General features: G+C 36.6%; 1 protein-coding gene across 12 annotated transcripts in view; it reads right to left on the minus strand.

The window, feature by feature from the left end:
- Window positions 1-16,954, minus strand: part of MEF2C (myocyte enhancer factor 2C) — a 124,165-nt gene that overhangs the window by 32,443 nt on the left and 74,768 nt on the right. For 8 of the 12 annotated variants that reach the window (XM_015652824.3, XM_015652827.3, XM_015652834.3 and 5 more), the window contains one exon: window positions 2,923-3,066. In XM_015652824.3, the coding sequence (XP_015508310.1) occupies window positions 2,923-3,066 (144 nt within the window). Of the gene's footprint in view, window positions 1-2,721; window positions 2,860-2,922; window positions 3,067-16,954 lie in introns of all 12 variants that reach the window. The other 4 variants (XM_015652828.3, XM_033511346.1, XM_015652826.3 and 1 more) reach the window with 1 other exon arrangement.

Here is a 16,954-nt window from a genome sequence, read left to right on the forward strand (position 1 = left end):
TATTATCAGATGGTTTAGAACAATATGAATACATATCCCCAGAAAATTATCTGAGGAAACATTATTTGGCTTAGCTGCTAGGAGCAAAAGCCAATGTGGTTTTCATTTGGCAGCAACTTTTTTATGTTACAAGACCAGAGGCAATGCATTGTTTTATATATTCTGTAAGTAGTGAACTTCAGACTTGACTTGGTGGCTTTATGATTAATTTTGCTTTCTTCTTCCCAATTTTCTTGGCTACCTTTGATGATCACAAGTAAATGAATATATCTCCCCTGACTTAATTATTATGATTTGTCCAGTTAAGGTTATTACTGTATACAACACATAATATTTATCTATATAACCAGATAGTTACAATACATAATATTTATATATAAAACCAGAGAGTTAAAAATTTCCATTATGTACTAGTTGTGATCTCTATCTTGCCCATTACATTTTGGCTTATGCCAAGAGAAGGAGTTGCTGTTGCATTAGCAGAGAATATCTACTGTTTCTTCCTATTGTGGTAAGCAGCTTGATGGAGGATACTGAGTTCTGCATATGAGGTATTCAGAGAATGGCCATTCTGTCTTACATGAAAAAATGCTAACATTTTGGTATTCTGTATCTCTGAAGCATCTCTGAAATAATTGCACAAAAAAGATTAATACACTGCACCTCACAGCATCCTGAAAGGTAGGAAGTTATATGCTAAATCACCAGTTAATTGCTGAAGTAGGACTATATTTGACATCAAAAAGTAATATTTAATGAAAGCAACTGGAGGGAAATTCCATTAATTTTGGGAAAACAAAACTCATACACCATGCTCAGATTAACTGTCTGGTTTCCAAATCTTATGCATTTCCTGAGTTTACAGAAAAGAAAGTTTTCCCAAATGCTTATGGAGGTAAAGAAAGAGATAGAACTCTCCACTACAGGAATGAATTTTTTTGCAAGGTTTTTTATTTTTTAATGTCTTAAGATTTCAGATGATTATAACAATCTGTTTTGTTAGGGAATAAAGAAGGTAGCATGAGATAAACAGAGGTTCTGAAGGATCATCTCAAATAGATTTTTAAGGCAAAAAGGTAGCTTAGTGAAAATTATGTCAGTTTGATTTGAAAAAGCCAAAAGTCATCCTTGAAAGAGAAATGGCATGAAAGAATGACAATCGGTGAGATTTTGATGTGAAAAAGGGTTAAGCATTCTGGCTTATAACAGTGTCCTTAAATTCTGCAGTCATCATTTGTCAAACTGAGTTGCATCCTGAGAAACCAGATTCATGGTGACAGCTTTAGAGCTTTTTTTTCTTCTGAGACAAACTGCTTTCCAAAAGAAGCAAGTAAAAAAGGGAGGTAAAAAATTCTGGATATATCTGTATTCCTCCTTGATATTCTACATACATGTTGGACACCCTTAACCAGTCATTTTAAATATTACTTTGTCAAATTTGGTGCCTTGCTGGTCTCTGGAAAAGCATTATTTAAACTCCTTATATTTTTCCGAAGTATTTTTGGCCTGATGTAAGAAATTCTTCAAATTTTAATTACCTTGAGTGAAAAATACTTCTGCTGAGAATTAATGGAAAGAACACTTAGAGTGCTTGAGACAGAATCTGAGCCTCCTTAAGAAATATCATCATCTTAGGTGTCAGATTTTGTGCGCACAATTGACTTACACTACAGAAAACATGGCGTATTCTGGGTATTGAGACAACTTTTTTGGTAGATAACCATGCATCCTCTGTAGGGGAATGACAAATGAACACATACAAATCATCTTTTGTCTTTTAGAAATAAGCAGTTACCTCTGCAAATTCAAATGCTTCTTTGGATCTTAGCAAATACTTGGTTTCCTACTTTGTTTTCCACAGACACTTGGAAAACCAACCAAATATAACCTCCAAACATCCATATTGTTTTTGTTGTCTTTATAAATGAAATATCAAACATAATGACAAAGTATTCATCTTTTGTATGTCTTGTGCAAACCAAATAGCACATGCAAGTTATTTCTCTTAGATATCTGGCAAGGCATATGACTGATTGTTAGAAATTTTGACTTGGTTAAAACAAAATTTAGCTCATGTTAAAGCATTAAAGTAATGCTGATGAGGTCAAAGCAAATTCTCTGACAAAGCTGTAAAATCACCCCAACACACAAACATGTCTGAATCCTGCCATTAGGCTCTCATGCAGTTTTTTTCTCTGCAGCGAGCAAGTAGCTGTAACCCTTCAGTGCTGCAACTGAGTTTGGCAGAGACAATGGAGAATTGAAGTTATACACACTAAGCACGCTAATTATTATATATGAAGGAATTTCAGTTCTACAACACTTTTTCTATATAGCCACAGAAATATCACAGAAAGTATTCTGTGGATTTGTTAGCCTGTCCACAAAGAAAGATTTCCACTGTTATTTTTTAAGTATAATTTGGGCAAGTGGTATGTGGTAAAACACTTCTGTAAATCAAGTGATTATAGTTCATATATGTGTATTTCACTTCCTTATGTAGGTTTCATCCATAATAGGCTTTGTCTGTGTGTCAGAGTTAGAGACTTGAAAGAAAAACATGTTGTGTGAAATTTTCTGACCACAGCGTTTTGTTACGTATTTGGCTATTAAAGTTACTTTCTAGTTAAATTTATTTCCTTAAGAAGCCAGAACTGAAAGGGTTATGGTTTGTTACTGCAGCAGTTATCAGCAGACAGCCATCTAACCTTTGGTACTTACAGGTATTTTATGGCTCTTGATCATATTATCAAATTCTTCATTAATTTTTTTGTATTTTTCTTCAGTGCGTGGGGTGAGAGCATAAGAGGAGTCAGGATCAGGGCTTTCACAACCTTTGTTTTCTTTCTTGTGCAATGCCTGCCAGGTTCAGAGAAATATCAGAAAGTAAAAAAAAAATGAAAAGGAGTTCAGGGTACTTACACATAATCTTTGCCTGCTGATCATTAGATCAATATCTTCATTAAGTTTTCTGTACTTGTCCTCAGACTCAGGGCTGTGACCTACTGAATCATCTGCATCAGGGTCTGGACTGTCACAGCCATTAAGTCCTTTCTTTCTCAATGTCTGAAATAGATAATTTGTAAAGTTCAATCCTTGACACGGGCTACAAGAAAGACTCAGCAGTGTTAAAGAAACACAAACAACTTGTCATAGAAAAGTTTTACATTATGTTTTAAGGAATGAAAGTGACTAGTGATCCACCACACTGATGCTGTAGATTTCCAATTATGAGTGTCAAGTGAGGACCATGCAAGACCTCTTTCTTCTGAAGCTGGAACCAATCAATAAAGAATGCATCTGGCAACTAATAAAGTACCTATACTAGTATTTCCCCTGCCCCATGATTCCCATATCCCACAGCATTAGGGGTTTAAGCTAAATACAGAATGCAATTTATTTTTACATAAACCAAACTTAACATATTTATCTGTACTGTTTACAGAGGAGTTCATTGATGCTTTTATTTTCTTTTAAGGAAGATGCAGGAGGAGCAAATGGAAAAAGAATTTAACCTGCAACAAATTTAGAAGTCCATTTCTTCAGAAAGGAAGAATAATTACTCAAACTGAATTAAAAGAATTACTTTAGCAATGTTCCTAAGCCTATGCTTTTGACAGGACAAGAGGGAGAATAGAGTTGATAATATGGCCATGAAATGACAATTAAGACCTTCTAGACATAGTGTTTACATTTTACTGACTACCCTTACAGTGCTACAAATGCCCAGGGCTGAAGCTTAATGCACAGGAAAAAGTACTGCTAAAACAGATGCTTAGTGAAAATGGAAGAATTTCAGGTTCAGCTACTCAAATACTCACCACCATGATTATCATCACTAAGACAGCAGAGGTGAAAAATCTTAAAAACAGAATTAAATCAGTAGCTTGCAATTGAGAATAGTTGTCTGGCTCCAAAAAGGTTTTAATTGATCTACCCTCACAGAACACCAAAGAACAGCCATAGGCTATATTAAGGTAAAGGGATAGGGGAAGAAAGTCTGGACTCCTCAAGAACAAGCAGTAGTACATAAAGCAAACAAATGGACAATTTCTCATATTTAGCTTTAAGAATGTCTCACTGAAAGACTCATCAAAGTCCACTTGGCTGTCTACAAACTTTTAAAGTCAGCTTGCAGTCCATTCTGTGTTGAAAATATCACACATTTTGTGTGTTAATAAGTGACTAGTGTGTGGTCTGTCAGTGTGTGATACTCTGGTTTCTTTTTGCCTTCTCAGAATGGTTGCATATTAGCTTTTTGTTCCTTCAGGAATAGTACATTTCATAATTATTTTCTTTATGATGATGTTCAGCCTACTACTGTTACTACCCTTAAGTATTATAATGTCATATCTTGTTCTCATACTATGGAAAAACCCCTGAACATTTCATTTTCATCAGCTAAGCAAAGTGATGGTGATATGACCTATGAGATCTGAGCCTTCCAATCTCACATTATAGACCTCTGAAACAGTTTATTTTCAAACTTCATACCTATACAAACTTCAAGTCAGTTCCATGAGCTACTTCTGAAAAACCAACAAAATTATAATCAATTGGAATAGAAATTTGAGGTGCTAAAACAACCTAAATGATTCCCTAGAACTTTTTCCACTCCCTCTTCTTGCTCTTTTATCTTTTAATGTGTTCAGTTAGCAGAACAGACATAACCATACATGATATCTACTGCTAGTAACTTGAAACAAGACAGTTAGAAAGAGGGTTTTGCAATCAGCTGCTGTTTAATAGATTTAATAGACACAACAAGATATAACAAAAGCAAAATGTCTCATTGCAATCTTAAATAACATTCTTCTCTTCATATGAGGACAAAACAGTTGCCCTCTGAATAAATACATAAAATATTCTATTTCAAGATTAGATCAAGTTGTCCAGACGTGAAACCAAGATCAGCACACCTGAGACCATTTCCTGAGCTCGTATGATTCACTAATGGAGTCCTGTTGATTCCTATGGTGTCCCTGAGGACTGATGTGGATGTGAGCTAAATGGCTTCCTCAACTTCAGGCCTTGAGATGACAGACAAAAAGAAATATGAAAAGAGAAGAACAGGAGGAATGCTTTGTAGCCTCTTTGAACCTTTTCCCCTCCTATGATTCACAAATCCTTGTTGGCTGCATTCACAAGACTCTGTGTGAAACAGATGCATCTTGCCCTCAGCATACTCACAAAATAAAGAATTTTGCAAATGATGAAGTAAACAATAAATAAATTAAATTAAAAATAAATAAACTAAAGTTCTGCATATGTTTACTTAGGACTCAGGTGAAATGTAGAGGTTCAGGGATACACTGCACCTTTCAGATGCTCTGAAGAGCAAAGGCAGGGTGAACCAACATATGTCTTGCAACAGTCTCCAAACAGACTGAATTAATAGAAGTGCTTTTACTAGCTATTTATTTTTCACATTATTTTCATATCTTTAGAAACCAGGTTTCTTGCCACACCAGGCAGAGAAAAAGCAATCTCTATTTTCACCAGAAAAGCCAAGGACTAAATTTAATAAATTGTGTCAATATTCTACCCAAAATTGAATTTAGTCCTAAAAAGGAGGGGAAAACCTTTCCCTTGCAAAAAACCATCAGTCTAGTGTTTATGGCTGGTACCATGTCTGATGGTGGAAATCGAGCACAGTAGTGCAGACCACTTGCTCCCTACCCACCACACCTCAAAAAAATCAATTAATCAATCAATCAATCAATCAATCAAACAAACAATCAAACAAACAAACAAACAGATACAACCCCCCAACCCCCACCTACAAAACACCGCACAAATCCCAAATGAAAACAAGAACATATTTCAATTAGATGGGTTAAGGCTAGGCAACAGGAATTTCCATGTATATGCTGGACTCAGAGGCACAGCTCCTATCTTTGTGAGAGCTGGAGCTAATGCCTGGCTCCCTGTGAATTTTGGGGTAAAGTGCAATATGCAGAGAAGATCTCCTGTGGCAAAGTCTCTGGGTATTTCTCTTCTCAGTACCCATCCTTTTGCTGACCCTTTGCTGCTTCTGTCTCTGACGACTCAGGCTGCAATGTTGCCTTCAGCTGGGATTCTTTTTGGGAGTAATTTCTGGTTCTCCTTTTTTGCACAAGAACATATAATTTTCATGAAACTTGTTGGAATTTCACTGTCTTTGAGACCCCTCCCTTTGTGTTAGATTTGCTTGGCACTGAACAAAAAATGAAGTAGTAAGGGAAAAGATAGAAGAACAGATTGATAGATTACACAGGGACAGGACATGTTCACATCATAGTCCTCTGGAGAGGAGAGCAGGCTGGAAGTGACATACTTAAGCTCTGCATTAAGGTAATGAGCTGTATCAGGGACAGAAATAATGACCCTGAACTTCTTAGTATTATATTTGGCTCCTCAACATGCACGCTATACTTTTCCCTATCTTATTACCTTGTTTGTTATTTTACTCTCCTTCATGTCATTAACTAAAACATTAAACCTCTCAATTTTTTTCCTTCATTTTTCCATTACTGGTGTGCTTCAACACAACACAAATTTGTACAGCACAAATAAAAGTGGCACTGACCAGTATCAAACTGATTAACCCTTTTTCCAACCTTTTTTGGACTTCCGGACTTTGTGTCAGGTTTTCTTCTTCTCTATTTTGTGTCATCTCTTGAAAGCAGAGGATGGTTCTGGAGTCTTTGACCCAGTCTTGGTGATTTAGTGATTTAGAAACAATTTTTCTTATGATATTGAGTTGTCATGGACTCTTGCAAACCCTGGAAAATAGCCGGACCTATCACATCCTCCTGGAGATTAGCTGTTTTCCAAAGATGCAATGACTATTCAGGGAATTTTAAAAAGGATAAAATAACACAATTGTATAGTGCATTGCATTCTAGAGAACCCTCAGCCAGATTTCAGTTATTTTTAAAGAAAATAAGCCATTTTTGAACAACAGAAGCTCCACTTCTTCCAAGCATTTAAACAAGTAATTATATTGGACTCCAATAACCTAAAAACAGCCAAGGCATATGAAAAACAAAATGGTTAAAGGAAAACAACCTTTAGCTGAAATCTGCTGTGCCAGCAATTAGTCTAAATCCTACTCTATAAATCTCAGAGGAGAAATGCTAACTTAGTGACACATTGACTGCTGTAAAATGAAGTATAAACAAGTATTTGCTTTCATTTAATGCAAAACTTATCAGCACTATGGAAGCTCAAAAGAAAATATGGCAGTAACACCCAGGTCTGATTTTATCAAGGCAATGAAAATCATCATAATTCTGAAGGCTTTTGAGGAAGAAAAGCCTTTCATTTAATCTAGTCTGCTTCTGCAGTTTTATCCTCCAGATTTTTGAGGGTTTTTTTGTTTTTTTTGTTTTTTTTTTTAGCATTTCTTTAACAGAATTAGTGGAGAAAGTTAGAAATTATTTTATTTTTTTCCATCTTTCATTTAGTTTGTCCATCTTTCTTTTTGATAGGTTTTTACTGCTGTGAAACTGTTCCTCATAGCACTCCAGGGCTTGGAAATGCTCACAGTATAGGTGCCAAATTAAAAAGACTAGGTCAGTTGATGAGGTTCCCAAAAGATTCAGACCAGCCCAATATGCTCCTTTTTGATATCCTCTGCAACAAAGCCCTAACAAGGTTAGGTTAATCACTATCTTCATTTGTGTAATGAAAAGTGTGATCTCACTGGGTCTTCATCTGTAATCAAAATTTACAGTATGGGAAAATTCAGAATTAAATGTCTACTACTAAAAATGCTAATATTTTTAATGATGTCTAGAAGCCACCACAATGACCTTTAACTGGCAGAGCCACTAGTGATAGTTAACAGAGTTGTAATTTAGTAAACTGTATTTCAATGCCAGAAAAAAAATCCTTCAACTGCCCTCTTTTTCGTTATCACTTTCTTCCCTGTGTCTGGATGGAAGAAATCTTTTAGCTGCAAATTAAAAATATTTTTGTCTCATTTCACTAGAGCTACATATTTATGTGGTAAGACAGACAATAGTCAATTTCAAAGGAATTGTATGCTACTGTGATAAACTTCTTTATCACTTATCGTCATTCTGTGATTCCAAAGAACCCAGCCAAATTTACAGAGGTCCCCCAAAAGAGCAGAAAATATTTAGACATGGTTCTGATTCATTTAAGCATCAGTTTTCTCTCTGTGCAACAGAAAAAATAAAGTTAGAAAGTATTGAATGAAGAAAACCTCTATTCACTTCTCTTCTTGGTTTTTTAATGATGACATTTTATGATGAAGTTGCATGATACAATGTATGGTGCAATCAAGTAATGAAAGGTTCTACTGAAATGAAAACCACAGAGGAAGAGATAGGTTGCTATGGGAACCATCCATCTGAATTTCCTAACTTACATGTAAGTAAAGTCTCAAATTTGATGTTTCATTAACATAAAGTTCTTAAATTTTTACATTTAATAATGGACATATGCTGGTACTAATGTGCTTTAATTGTGTATTTAGGAGAAAGACATAAAACATTATTACACTCACATTATCTAACAAACTCCATACACACAAAATGTATAGCAGTAAAAAAGAAAAATGGAACATTTCTTACCTCTTTTTCAAAAATCATAAAATGCTTTTGTGGTTTGTACTCCTTTTGAAACAAACTACAGAGCTTATATAAAGCTGAACTTTTATAACCCCATGCTAATCTTTTCGATACTACTTTATCTTTACAGAAGTTTCAAAGAAAAAAATTCCATTGTCTGGTACTATACGTCTGTCTTCTTCAAATGAATACACATAAATGTGCTTTTCACAACATTACACCAAACCCTCTGCTTGGATTTGCCTTTCATTTTCACATGCCAAGTGATTATTCTCACCACCTTCAAGTACCTTCTCTAATCACACCTCTTGTGAAATCAAACAGCACCAACACCCTTTGCCAGTAACACCTGCCTCACTCTGCTTATAAATGATCGAACAGCGGATTTGACAGTGCACAGTCTGTGTACTGCAAGCTCATCAGGGCATGAGATCTCTACTCTACTGAGTTCATTCTATCCTCTTCCACTCACACTCTTAGTGCGTGCCAAGGCATCTCTACAATATTTTGTGTCGGTACAAACAGAATGTTTTTTCAAAAGGACATTGAGATAGAGGGATTTTTGCTTCTTTGTTACCTGTAGCCCTGCTACCTAATTTGTGTATGGGGGAGCTTTGGAAGGCAGCCCCAGAGTCTTTAGCATCCTCTGCTACCTCTCTGCTGTGCCTCTTCTGCATCAGTATGAGAGAATGCACCTTGCTGTGCTGCTCTTCCTATATGTCCCCTCTTGGAGAGATGATGAGGCTGGAGATGGGAAGATTCCAGAGGTTTATGTGGGCGCTAAAAGAGAGAATGCAAAATCTCTTTCTTTAATGGTCAATATTGCCCACTTGCCAGGGCTTTTCTGTTTAGTACTGACTTAAATTATACTGGACAGCTTTGGCTTTTTAAGTATAAGAAGCATACATCAGATTCAGAGATCTCAGAGTAGCTAAACTAAACCAAATATCTTTTGTGATTTTCTCTGGAAAGAGAAACAAAACCAAATCACATGATGATTCCAGCATTAAAGCTTTATATTAAAATTTCTGCTAATGTATGGGCAGTGGATCTGTTGAGTTGGTGAAGAGGATACTGAGGGCAGACCTCTGTAAGTTCCTCATGAGGGAAGAGAAGGGGCAGGCACTATGGCTCCCAGTGACAGGACTCAAGTAAATGGCCTGAAGTTGGGACAGGGGAAGTTTAGTTCGGATACTAGAAAAAAAATTCTTCACCCACAGGGTGGTTGGGTTGGAGCAGACTCCTCAGGCAAGTAGTCACATCACCAAGCCTGACAGAATTCAAGAAGTGCTTGAACAATATTCTTGGGTGCATGGTGTGACTCTTGGGTCTGTGATGTGCAGGGCCAGCAGTTGGACTTGATGACCCTTGTGGATCCCTTCCAACTCAGCTTATTCTGTGATTCCGTGTAAACTTACACCCCCCTATATTCACAATTATTTCATGGGACATGCAAAACAGTTCTGTCCATCACTTGTAAACTGTTTATAAAAGAAGAATTTAGATCTCAATAATTCCTGAGGTCCTAATTAAGGATATTTTCTCATCCTCTGGGCTTATTCCCATCCATCATCATGGTGCAAAAGGTCTGAAAACCTACAAATCCCCCTGGGCAGCTGATGTAAGATTCCTACGCCAACCCTCAATGCAGGGGATCGCATTTCCTGGGCTCTGAAAGAGGAGATGGCAGCAGCACCTGCTGATCCCAGCCACCCAGGAATCCATGGGGGGAGAGGAGCATCAAGTGACCAATGGTGCTGGCTGGCATGATGTGGCTGCAGCCAGCAGGGAGCGGATCCCCAGAAATGTCATGCATCCCTGCCATCTGCACCTGTCAGGGCCGACACCTGCTGCCTCATGGCCATAGATGGCTGTTCCCAGGGCTGCGGTGCTGATTGGGGACACTCTGCTCCTGCTGCTTGGGCTTTTTTTGTCTTTTCTTCACTCATGCTACTTTTGCAGTTATCAGTTCTCATGTGGTCACAGCTACAGGAGTGCAATGTTTGTGCCTTGCAGATATACACACGTAAATATGTGTATCTAAATCTACATCTATATATATCTATATCTACATTTATATAGATATATGTATATATACACACACATATATGCATGCATACCCTCTACTAAATCACATCTCATCACCATTTTTATTCAAATCTAAATGGATTTTTTAGAAGTGTTCACACTTTCATGACCAGCTTCCATTTGCAGTATAATACTACTTCAATATTGTTGGTGTGCTGCAATTAGTGGAGTTAAAAAAATGTTTCTTCAGATAAGACTGGCATTTTCTAAATAATGACTTCACATGTGAGATTAATTGGAGGTGTTAAGATTAGTGACATAAATGTAACGCTGACCTAATTGTGATTACAGCTTCTGATTAAATCCTCTCTACAAGTATCTGAGGTTTAAAAAAAAAAAAGGCTTTAAATGAACAGAATTCTTCATTAATAATAATAAAAATTTACTATAAAATGCACCCTTTACATGCAAGGACTGTATTAAAATTAAACTTCTGTGCAGATATTTTTTCAACCTGCATTTGAAAAAAACCTCAAATTTTGCTCTGTTGTATTAAAACGCCTGACAACAGTTAGAGACTGGCAGTCAGTGTGTTATGCATAAAATTATCAGATTGTCTACCTTAGATCAGAGATATTTTCATTTTAGTGATGGTTTGTGATGGAATAGTTACCAGTGCCTTTTCAGAACTCCAACAATTCTAACTCCTTACTAAGGGCTCAAAGGCCCAGGCATTACTTTTGAGTTATGGAAACATGGAAGATGTAGATAAAAATGAAAATTCATGAGGTTACTCCTGTATTTCCCACCATTCTTTTTGCTTGCTGTCCTCATATAAATGTCTACTTTCTCCATATTGAAGGCTAGCACCACAGCATAGTAGCAAACATCATATTTTGCATCCTCTATATTTTTACAGAAAATAGACTCCCATTATTTTTGGGAACAGACTTTTTGCAAAACAACTAACTCCATGAAGACAAAGCTTCTATATTTTGGTTACTTCCACCAGTTCATTGGCAAGAGCACTACCATTCCATAGCCAGATCTGGAAGCTGAGGGGTGCAAAGACAGCTAGACAGAATAGTTGCATTCCCTGACTCTCCTCTTCCCCCTGGCCACAGCAAAATATCAGTCCACTATATGCCTACCTGATTTTTCAAACCCAATGAAATTTCGAAGTTTTTAAATGGCCAAGTTTTCTCTAAACTTTATTGAGCATCTTTGAAAGAGAACAAGATATATTTGTATGAGGTTTTCCTGTTAGACACAAAAAGTGTAAGATTGGAAAAATAAACTTTACAGTAGTGCAGAAGAATAATTTCAGTTTCTTTAGGGAATATGAGGTCCCTTAAAAATAAACACTGTAATCATCAACAGGTTGTTATTTCACTCTTTCATGTTCATCTGTCTATAATCCTCCTCTGGCTCCGGCCCTTCCAGATGGAGCAGCATCCTCAACATTTTCATTTGTGTCTAATTTAGTCAGTCATATACACAAATACAAGGCTGAAGTCAGATCTCACTTACACTAGTGTAAATTTGTAGGTGGATTTGGAACAGCTGTAAACATACCCGTCAAGATATTCTAGATGTACAGTGGTGTTACCAAATCTGTTATATCATTGTTGCTAGCTCTTGAAATACAGAGTATTTGAAATATGCAGGGCTTAATATAAATAACTGCCAGAAAAAAAATAACTATTTCAAAAGAAGCTGGTGTTTTCCTATTATATAAATGGGAACCTTTAATACTAAATGTGATCAAAATATTTTAAAAGTGAAATATAGAACTTGAGAAATGTGAAATACAGAAGAAGACATATATTTTACAGAATCTTTTAATCACAAAAAATTATTTTGAGAGCAATTCCATCTGATAGGACTTATTCTTTGCATATAATTTGAGCATTATTTATGTTTTAAAAGATCCATAAAAGATTCTGAAGTTATATCTTTAGGTACTGCTTCCTGCATTATTAAAATGCAACATCCTGGGAAGAATATAGTGCCAACCTGTATATATTTGCTAGTCCTGAAAACTTCCGGAGGAGAAATGATGGGTTCCTCAGACAAATAAAAGTGTAGCATATGATGTAAATTACTTTGGATGCAACTTTTCCTAGACTATGAGGTAAACACCTTCATGGGGCCAGGGAACCTCTCACTACCACAACATTTTGCTTTTCTATTTCATCTGAAACAGAACGCTTCCAGCAGCACTGAACTTTGCAGTACTGACTCAGCAGCGAAAATGCCACCCAGTGAGAAAAGAACACCACTTCCTTCAGCACCTGGGTTTTCTTTGGAGGTCTCCCATAAAAATCTTGAATGAATCAACATTCTGAACAGGTTTGTTTTTCCTCTCAGAAGCTGATAATTTGTTTTATAGCAGATCAAATGACAGGGTATTACAAAAGAAAAAATGTACCAGTATGACAATGAGTAAATGTTGCTGAATAGCAGTTCCTTCTATAGGAAACAGAACATTTCCTTTTATTTTCATAGTACTATAATTGCTTATCCATTGGTAAAAATACCCAAAGCAATATATTTTTTAAAAAATTGATTACAATAGAGGCCAGATCCCTGAAACTCTAGCCTCCTGTTTCTTTGCAGCATGGAGACCTTAAGTAGCACAAAGCAACAACTATCAATGGAATGTTCTGCTGAGAGAGCTGTCACCAAGGAGAAAGAGAAGGAAGGCTCTTCACTAAGTTTAAAGAAAACAAGTTACAGTATTTGACAATCCAAATTGGCCCATGATCTTATCTACAGAAACAGATAATTCAAATGATGCAGAATTTATTAAATTAAACATTATTATTTATTAAATATATATTAATATAAATATAAATGATAAAAAAAATTATATTTAAGATGGCTTTTTTCATGTATGTAAGTTCTGTTATTTACCAGAAACATTTGTGCAAACGATCTATCTTTAAACAGTTGCTAAAATCTCTAGACTATGATATGCATTTGTCAGCTTACCAGAGTGTCATCTGCTAGAAACAAAGAACTGGATTTTGTTTTCCTATGGAAAATCCTACAGGAGTGGTAAGATGCAGACAGAAACTTTACAAGCTGAAATTTGCACATAAATCAACTAAACACTAGCCAAAAAAAGGAGTGAGAAAGTACAGTCAGGACTATGGAGATGCTTGATGAAACTCCAGAATTGGATGATTATCTTCAAATGCTGGTCCTTCAAAACAATTGTTTCCTTCAAGAATAACTTCTTTAAAACTCATACTGATCCTATCAATCTGTTCTTCCCTTGAGATGAGTAAGCACTTCTCTCAAAAGGAGAGTATCAGAAATTACAAAATTAGCAAAATGTTGTCAGATTCTGAAAAGCTTTTTGATAATTTCCAGTCAAGGAAATTCTAAATTTCTATTATGGCAAACTGTGCCATCATGGAGGCAGATGCCCCTTTATGTAAGATAACCCAAAGGTTAAGCTGTCACTGTATAGCCCAAGAAGATGCAGTTTAACTCCCACTGCTCTTACTGACTTCCTACACTGGCTTTGTTAATTCACTTTTCTATAGTTCTCCCTCTATAAAAAAATGAATGACCACCACTATAATTGGGGTGCTATAAGAAGGAAAACCCAATCAAGAGGTAACGTACTCAGAAGAATAAATTTGGTGTAGAGAAACAGACTGACCCATACACCTGCAAAACCTGGGTTTACGTGCTGCCCTCTGAAGCTGTTAAATTAACAACATGATGGTCAGTTTCAGTGTTCTGCTTGGGAAAGAAGAAAGCATTAGAAGCAGAGCAGCTTCTAGTTATTATCACTGTTTGAGAAAACAGGAAAGCCAGAGGCAGACTCAAGATCTAGTCAGAAATTTTGGCCAGAACACAGTTTACAGAGGTACTAGAAAAATCATGTCTGAGGAAAGGAAAGGAAAAGGGAAAGGGAAAGGGAAAGGGAAAGGGAAAGGGAAAGGGAAAGGGAAAGGGAAAGGGAAAGAAATTTCTTAATTCAGAATCTAAATGCTTTGTTTGAAAAATCTAGTTTCTTCTGGAAGCAGCTAAAAATTTTTAAATGTTAAGGTTTTCTGCTGTAAAACTGGATTTCTTTTTTTGGAACAAAATTATAGGTTTGTAAGATGTATTGGTATATTGGCCTGGCAAAGTCTTACTGTCTGAGATCTTAAAATCTTTAATCATATGGTATTTACAGAGAGAGATCTGTGGGCTACAAAAGATGTCTCCATGTGGGTCCCCTAATTCCACAGGAGAGATGAACAAATGGAACAAGATTTTCGACTGCTTAATTTTTCTGAGACTTGTTAGAAATAGGCATGAAGGAGACTGTGAATACGGGTGTAACAGATACTGTGTCACTTGGTGGAGACTCAGGTGTGGTCTCTTGACCAGTTTTGATCACTTGCTATTGCAGCATAAACACTGTACAGGGCTGCCTGTTCTGCCATGCCATCAGAAGCTTCTCCCCCATGCCAGAGCCATGGAGCTGGACCAGTCAAGGGCATGCATTCCCTTCTTTTATTCCTGCCACTCATTTGGTCATGAAGATCAGTAGGAAGAAGACTTCAGAATGTTTAGGTTTAGTCAGCTATTTTACACCATTATGCTTCATGAAGAAGGAGGTGGAATTAAGAACATTTCTCCTGTGAAAAAGACTGTACATGAGTAGGTGGATTTGTCATACTCATTAATGGGGAAGGAATGAAAAAGTTAATCTGTGGAGCAAACAAAAGAATTTTCTGTAACTGTTTGGGTCCAGTGTCTCACGTCAAGTCCAAGCCCAGAAACATCTCTCATTCAGGATACAGTTGTGAATCTCTCATGAATATTACTATCAGGTGGGTTTAGTCCAACTCGATAAAATGCGTATTATATCAATAGTAGTCATTTCACAAATGTTATATTATATTTACATATATGTAGTTATCTAAAGGGGTCCTAACTGTTAAAGGGTTCTTCTAATGCAGCCAATTAGGAAGAATCCCCACCTCTTCCTGCCCCCAGCTTGAAATCTGTATATTAAGATTTCTCCAGCATAGTGAAATGACAGCACTTCTTTCTAAGGACCCTTTAGAACAGAAGCAATTTTTAAAGTGTCAGGGTAGGAGAATGATCAGTAAAGAGTGTTCCTTCATGCTTTGAGCTTATACTGAAACCATAAAGAGCAGTCCACACCCTACTGCAATTGCCTTGTTGCAAAGAAGGGCATTGTGACAGGAAAAGACTATGGAATAGATCCAGTAAATGGTTTAGGGACATAGAAAGCTTAATTTGGCAGGACCTACTGTTTAGGCACCTGATCTTCACAGTGGAATTCACAGTGTGTTAGGATCTGAGGCACTGGAAGAGTTTGGTTCTACAGAACAGGATCCAAACCTAGCAGTTTGCAGTGGAATTGTGAAGGACCCAAACAAGCAAATGGGTTTTCAGAAATCCTATCCCTCATCAAAAGCATCAGGTGCTTACCCAGGCCTACAGAAATGCTTTCGCCCACATTCCTACTGGGTATTCAAGTATTGACTGGAACATAATGTCCTCTCCTACAGGCAACTTTTCAAAGACTTGAGGAAGACTCACCCGTCTCTTTTAAGAAAACTTTTCTGCTCCTGATTTTTTTTTTCTGTATAACAGCTAGTAGTGAGATACATGCTAACTGGAAACACAGGTTCTGTTTCTTCTTTGATCTGAATAGGCTCAAAGCTACTGCTCCCCATATTCCTAGAAGGGATAGAATTTACTTAGCTTCCTATGCTCTAGAGAGTTCTAGACAGTTAAACATATATATAATTCTAGATAGCTTATATATATATAGTATATATAATTTTGCCTTTAGGCATTAACAAACATGATTTAAGTCAGAGAAACAGAACTTGACAGGAGACAGAGTTCTGTGACTTGTAGCAGCTTTTTGTTTGAGAAAAACCTGTAGAAATACTTTGGGTCTTAAACTGGGACTGGGAAAGGCCCTCAACTTTGACCCACACTGGGTCAATACTTATTAAGCACAGTACAGGCCCCTAGTAATCTTCAAGGTAAAATTACCGATCCTTCATAATGTTCATGAGCCTCCAGACAAGGGTTTTGGACAAATGACTGTTGCCATATTTTAAGGCAAGTTTAGACACTTCTGTAAATTTTTTTCAGATATAGGATGCAAAGTACTGAGTATAATTATGAGCCTTTATTCATGAGGTAAACAATATATGTGGGTCATGAAAATTTATGTCTAGGGTGGCGAGCTTCTTTCAGACAGGTTACAGAAATGTAGCTCAGATGCTAAGTCCCATACTGGTACCTGCTGGAAGAAATCCATAAAGCTTCCATTTTACTGATATATGTTTATACAT

This window comes from Parus major, chromosome Z, assembly GCF_001522545.3.
Source record: "Parus major isolate Abel chromosome Z, Parus_major1.1, whole genome shotgun sequence".
Lineage (NCBI taxonomy): Eukaryota > Metazoa > Chordata > Aves > Passeriformes > Paridae > Parus > Parus major.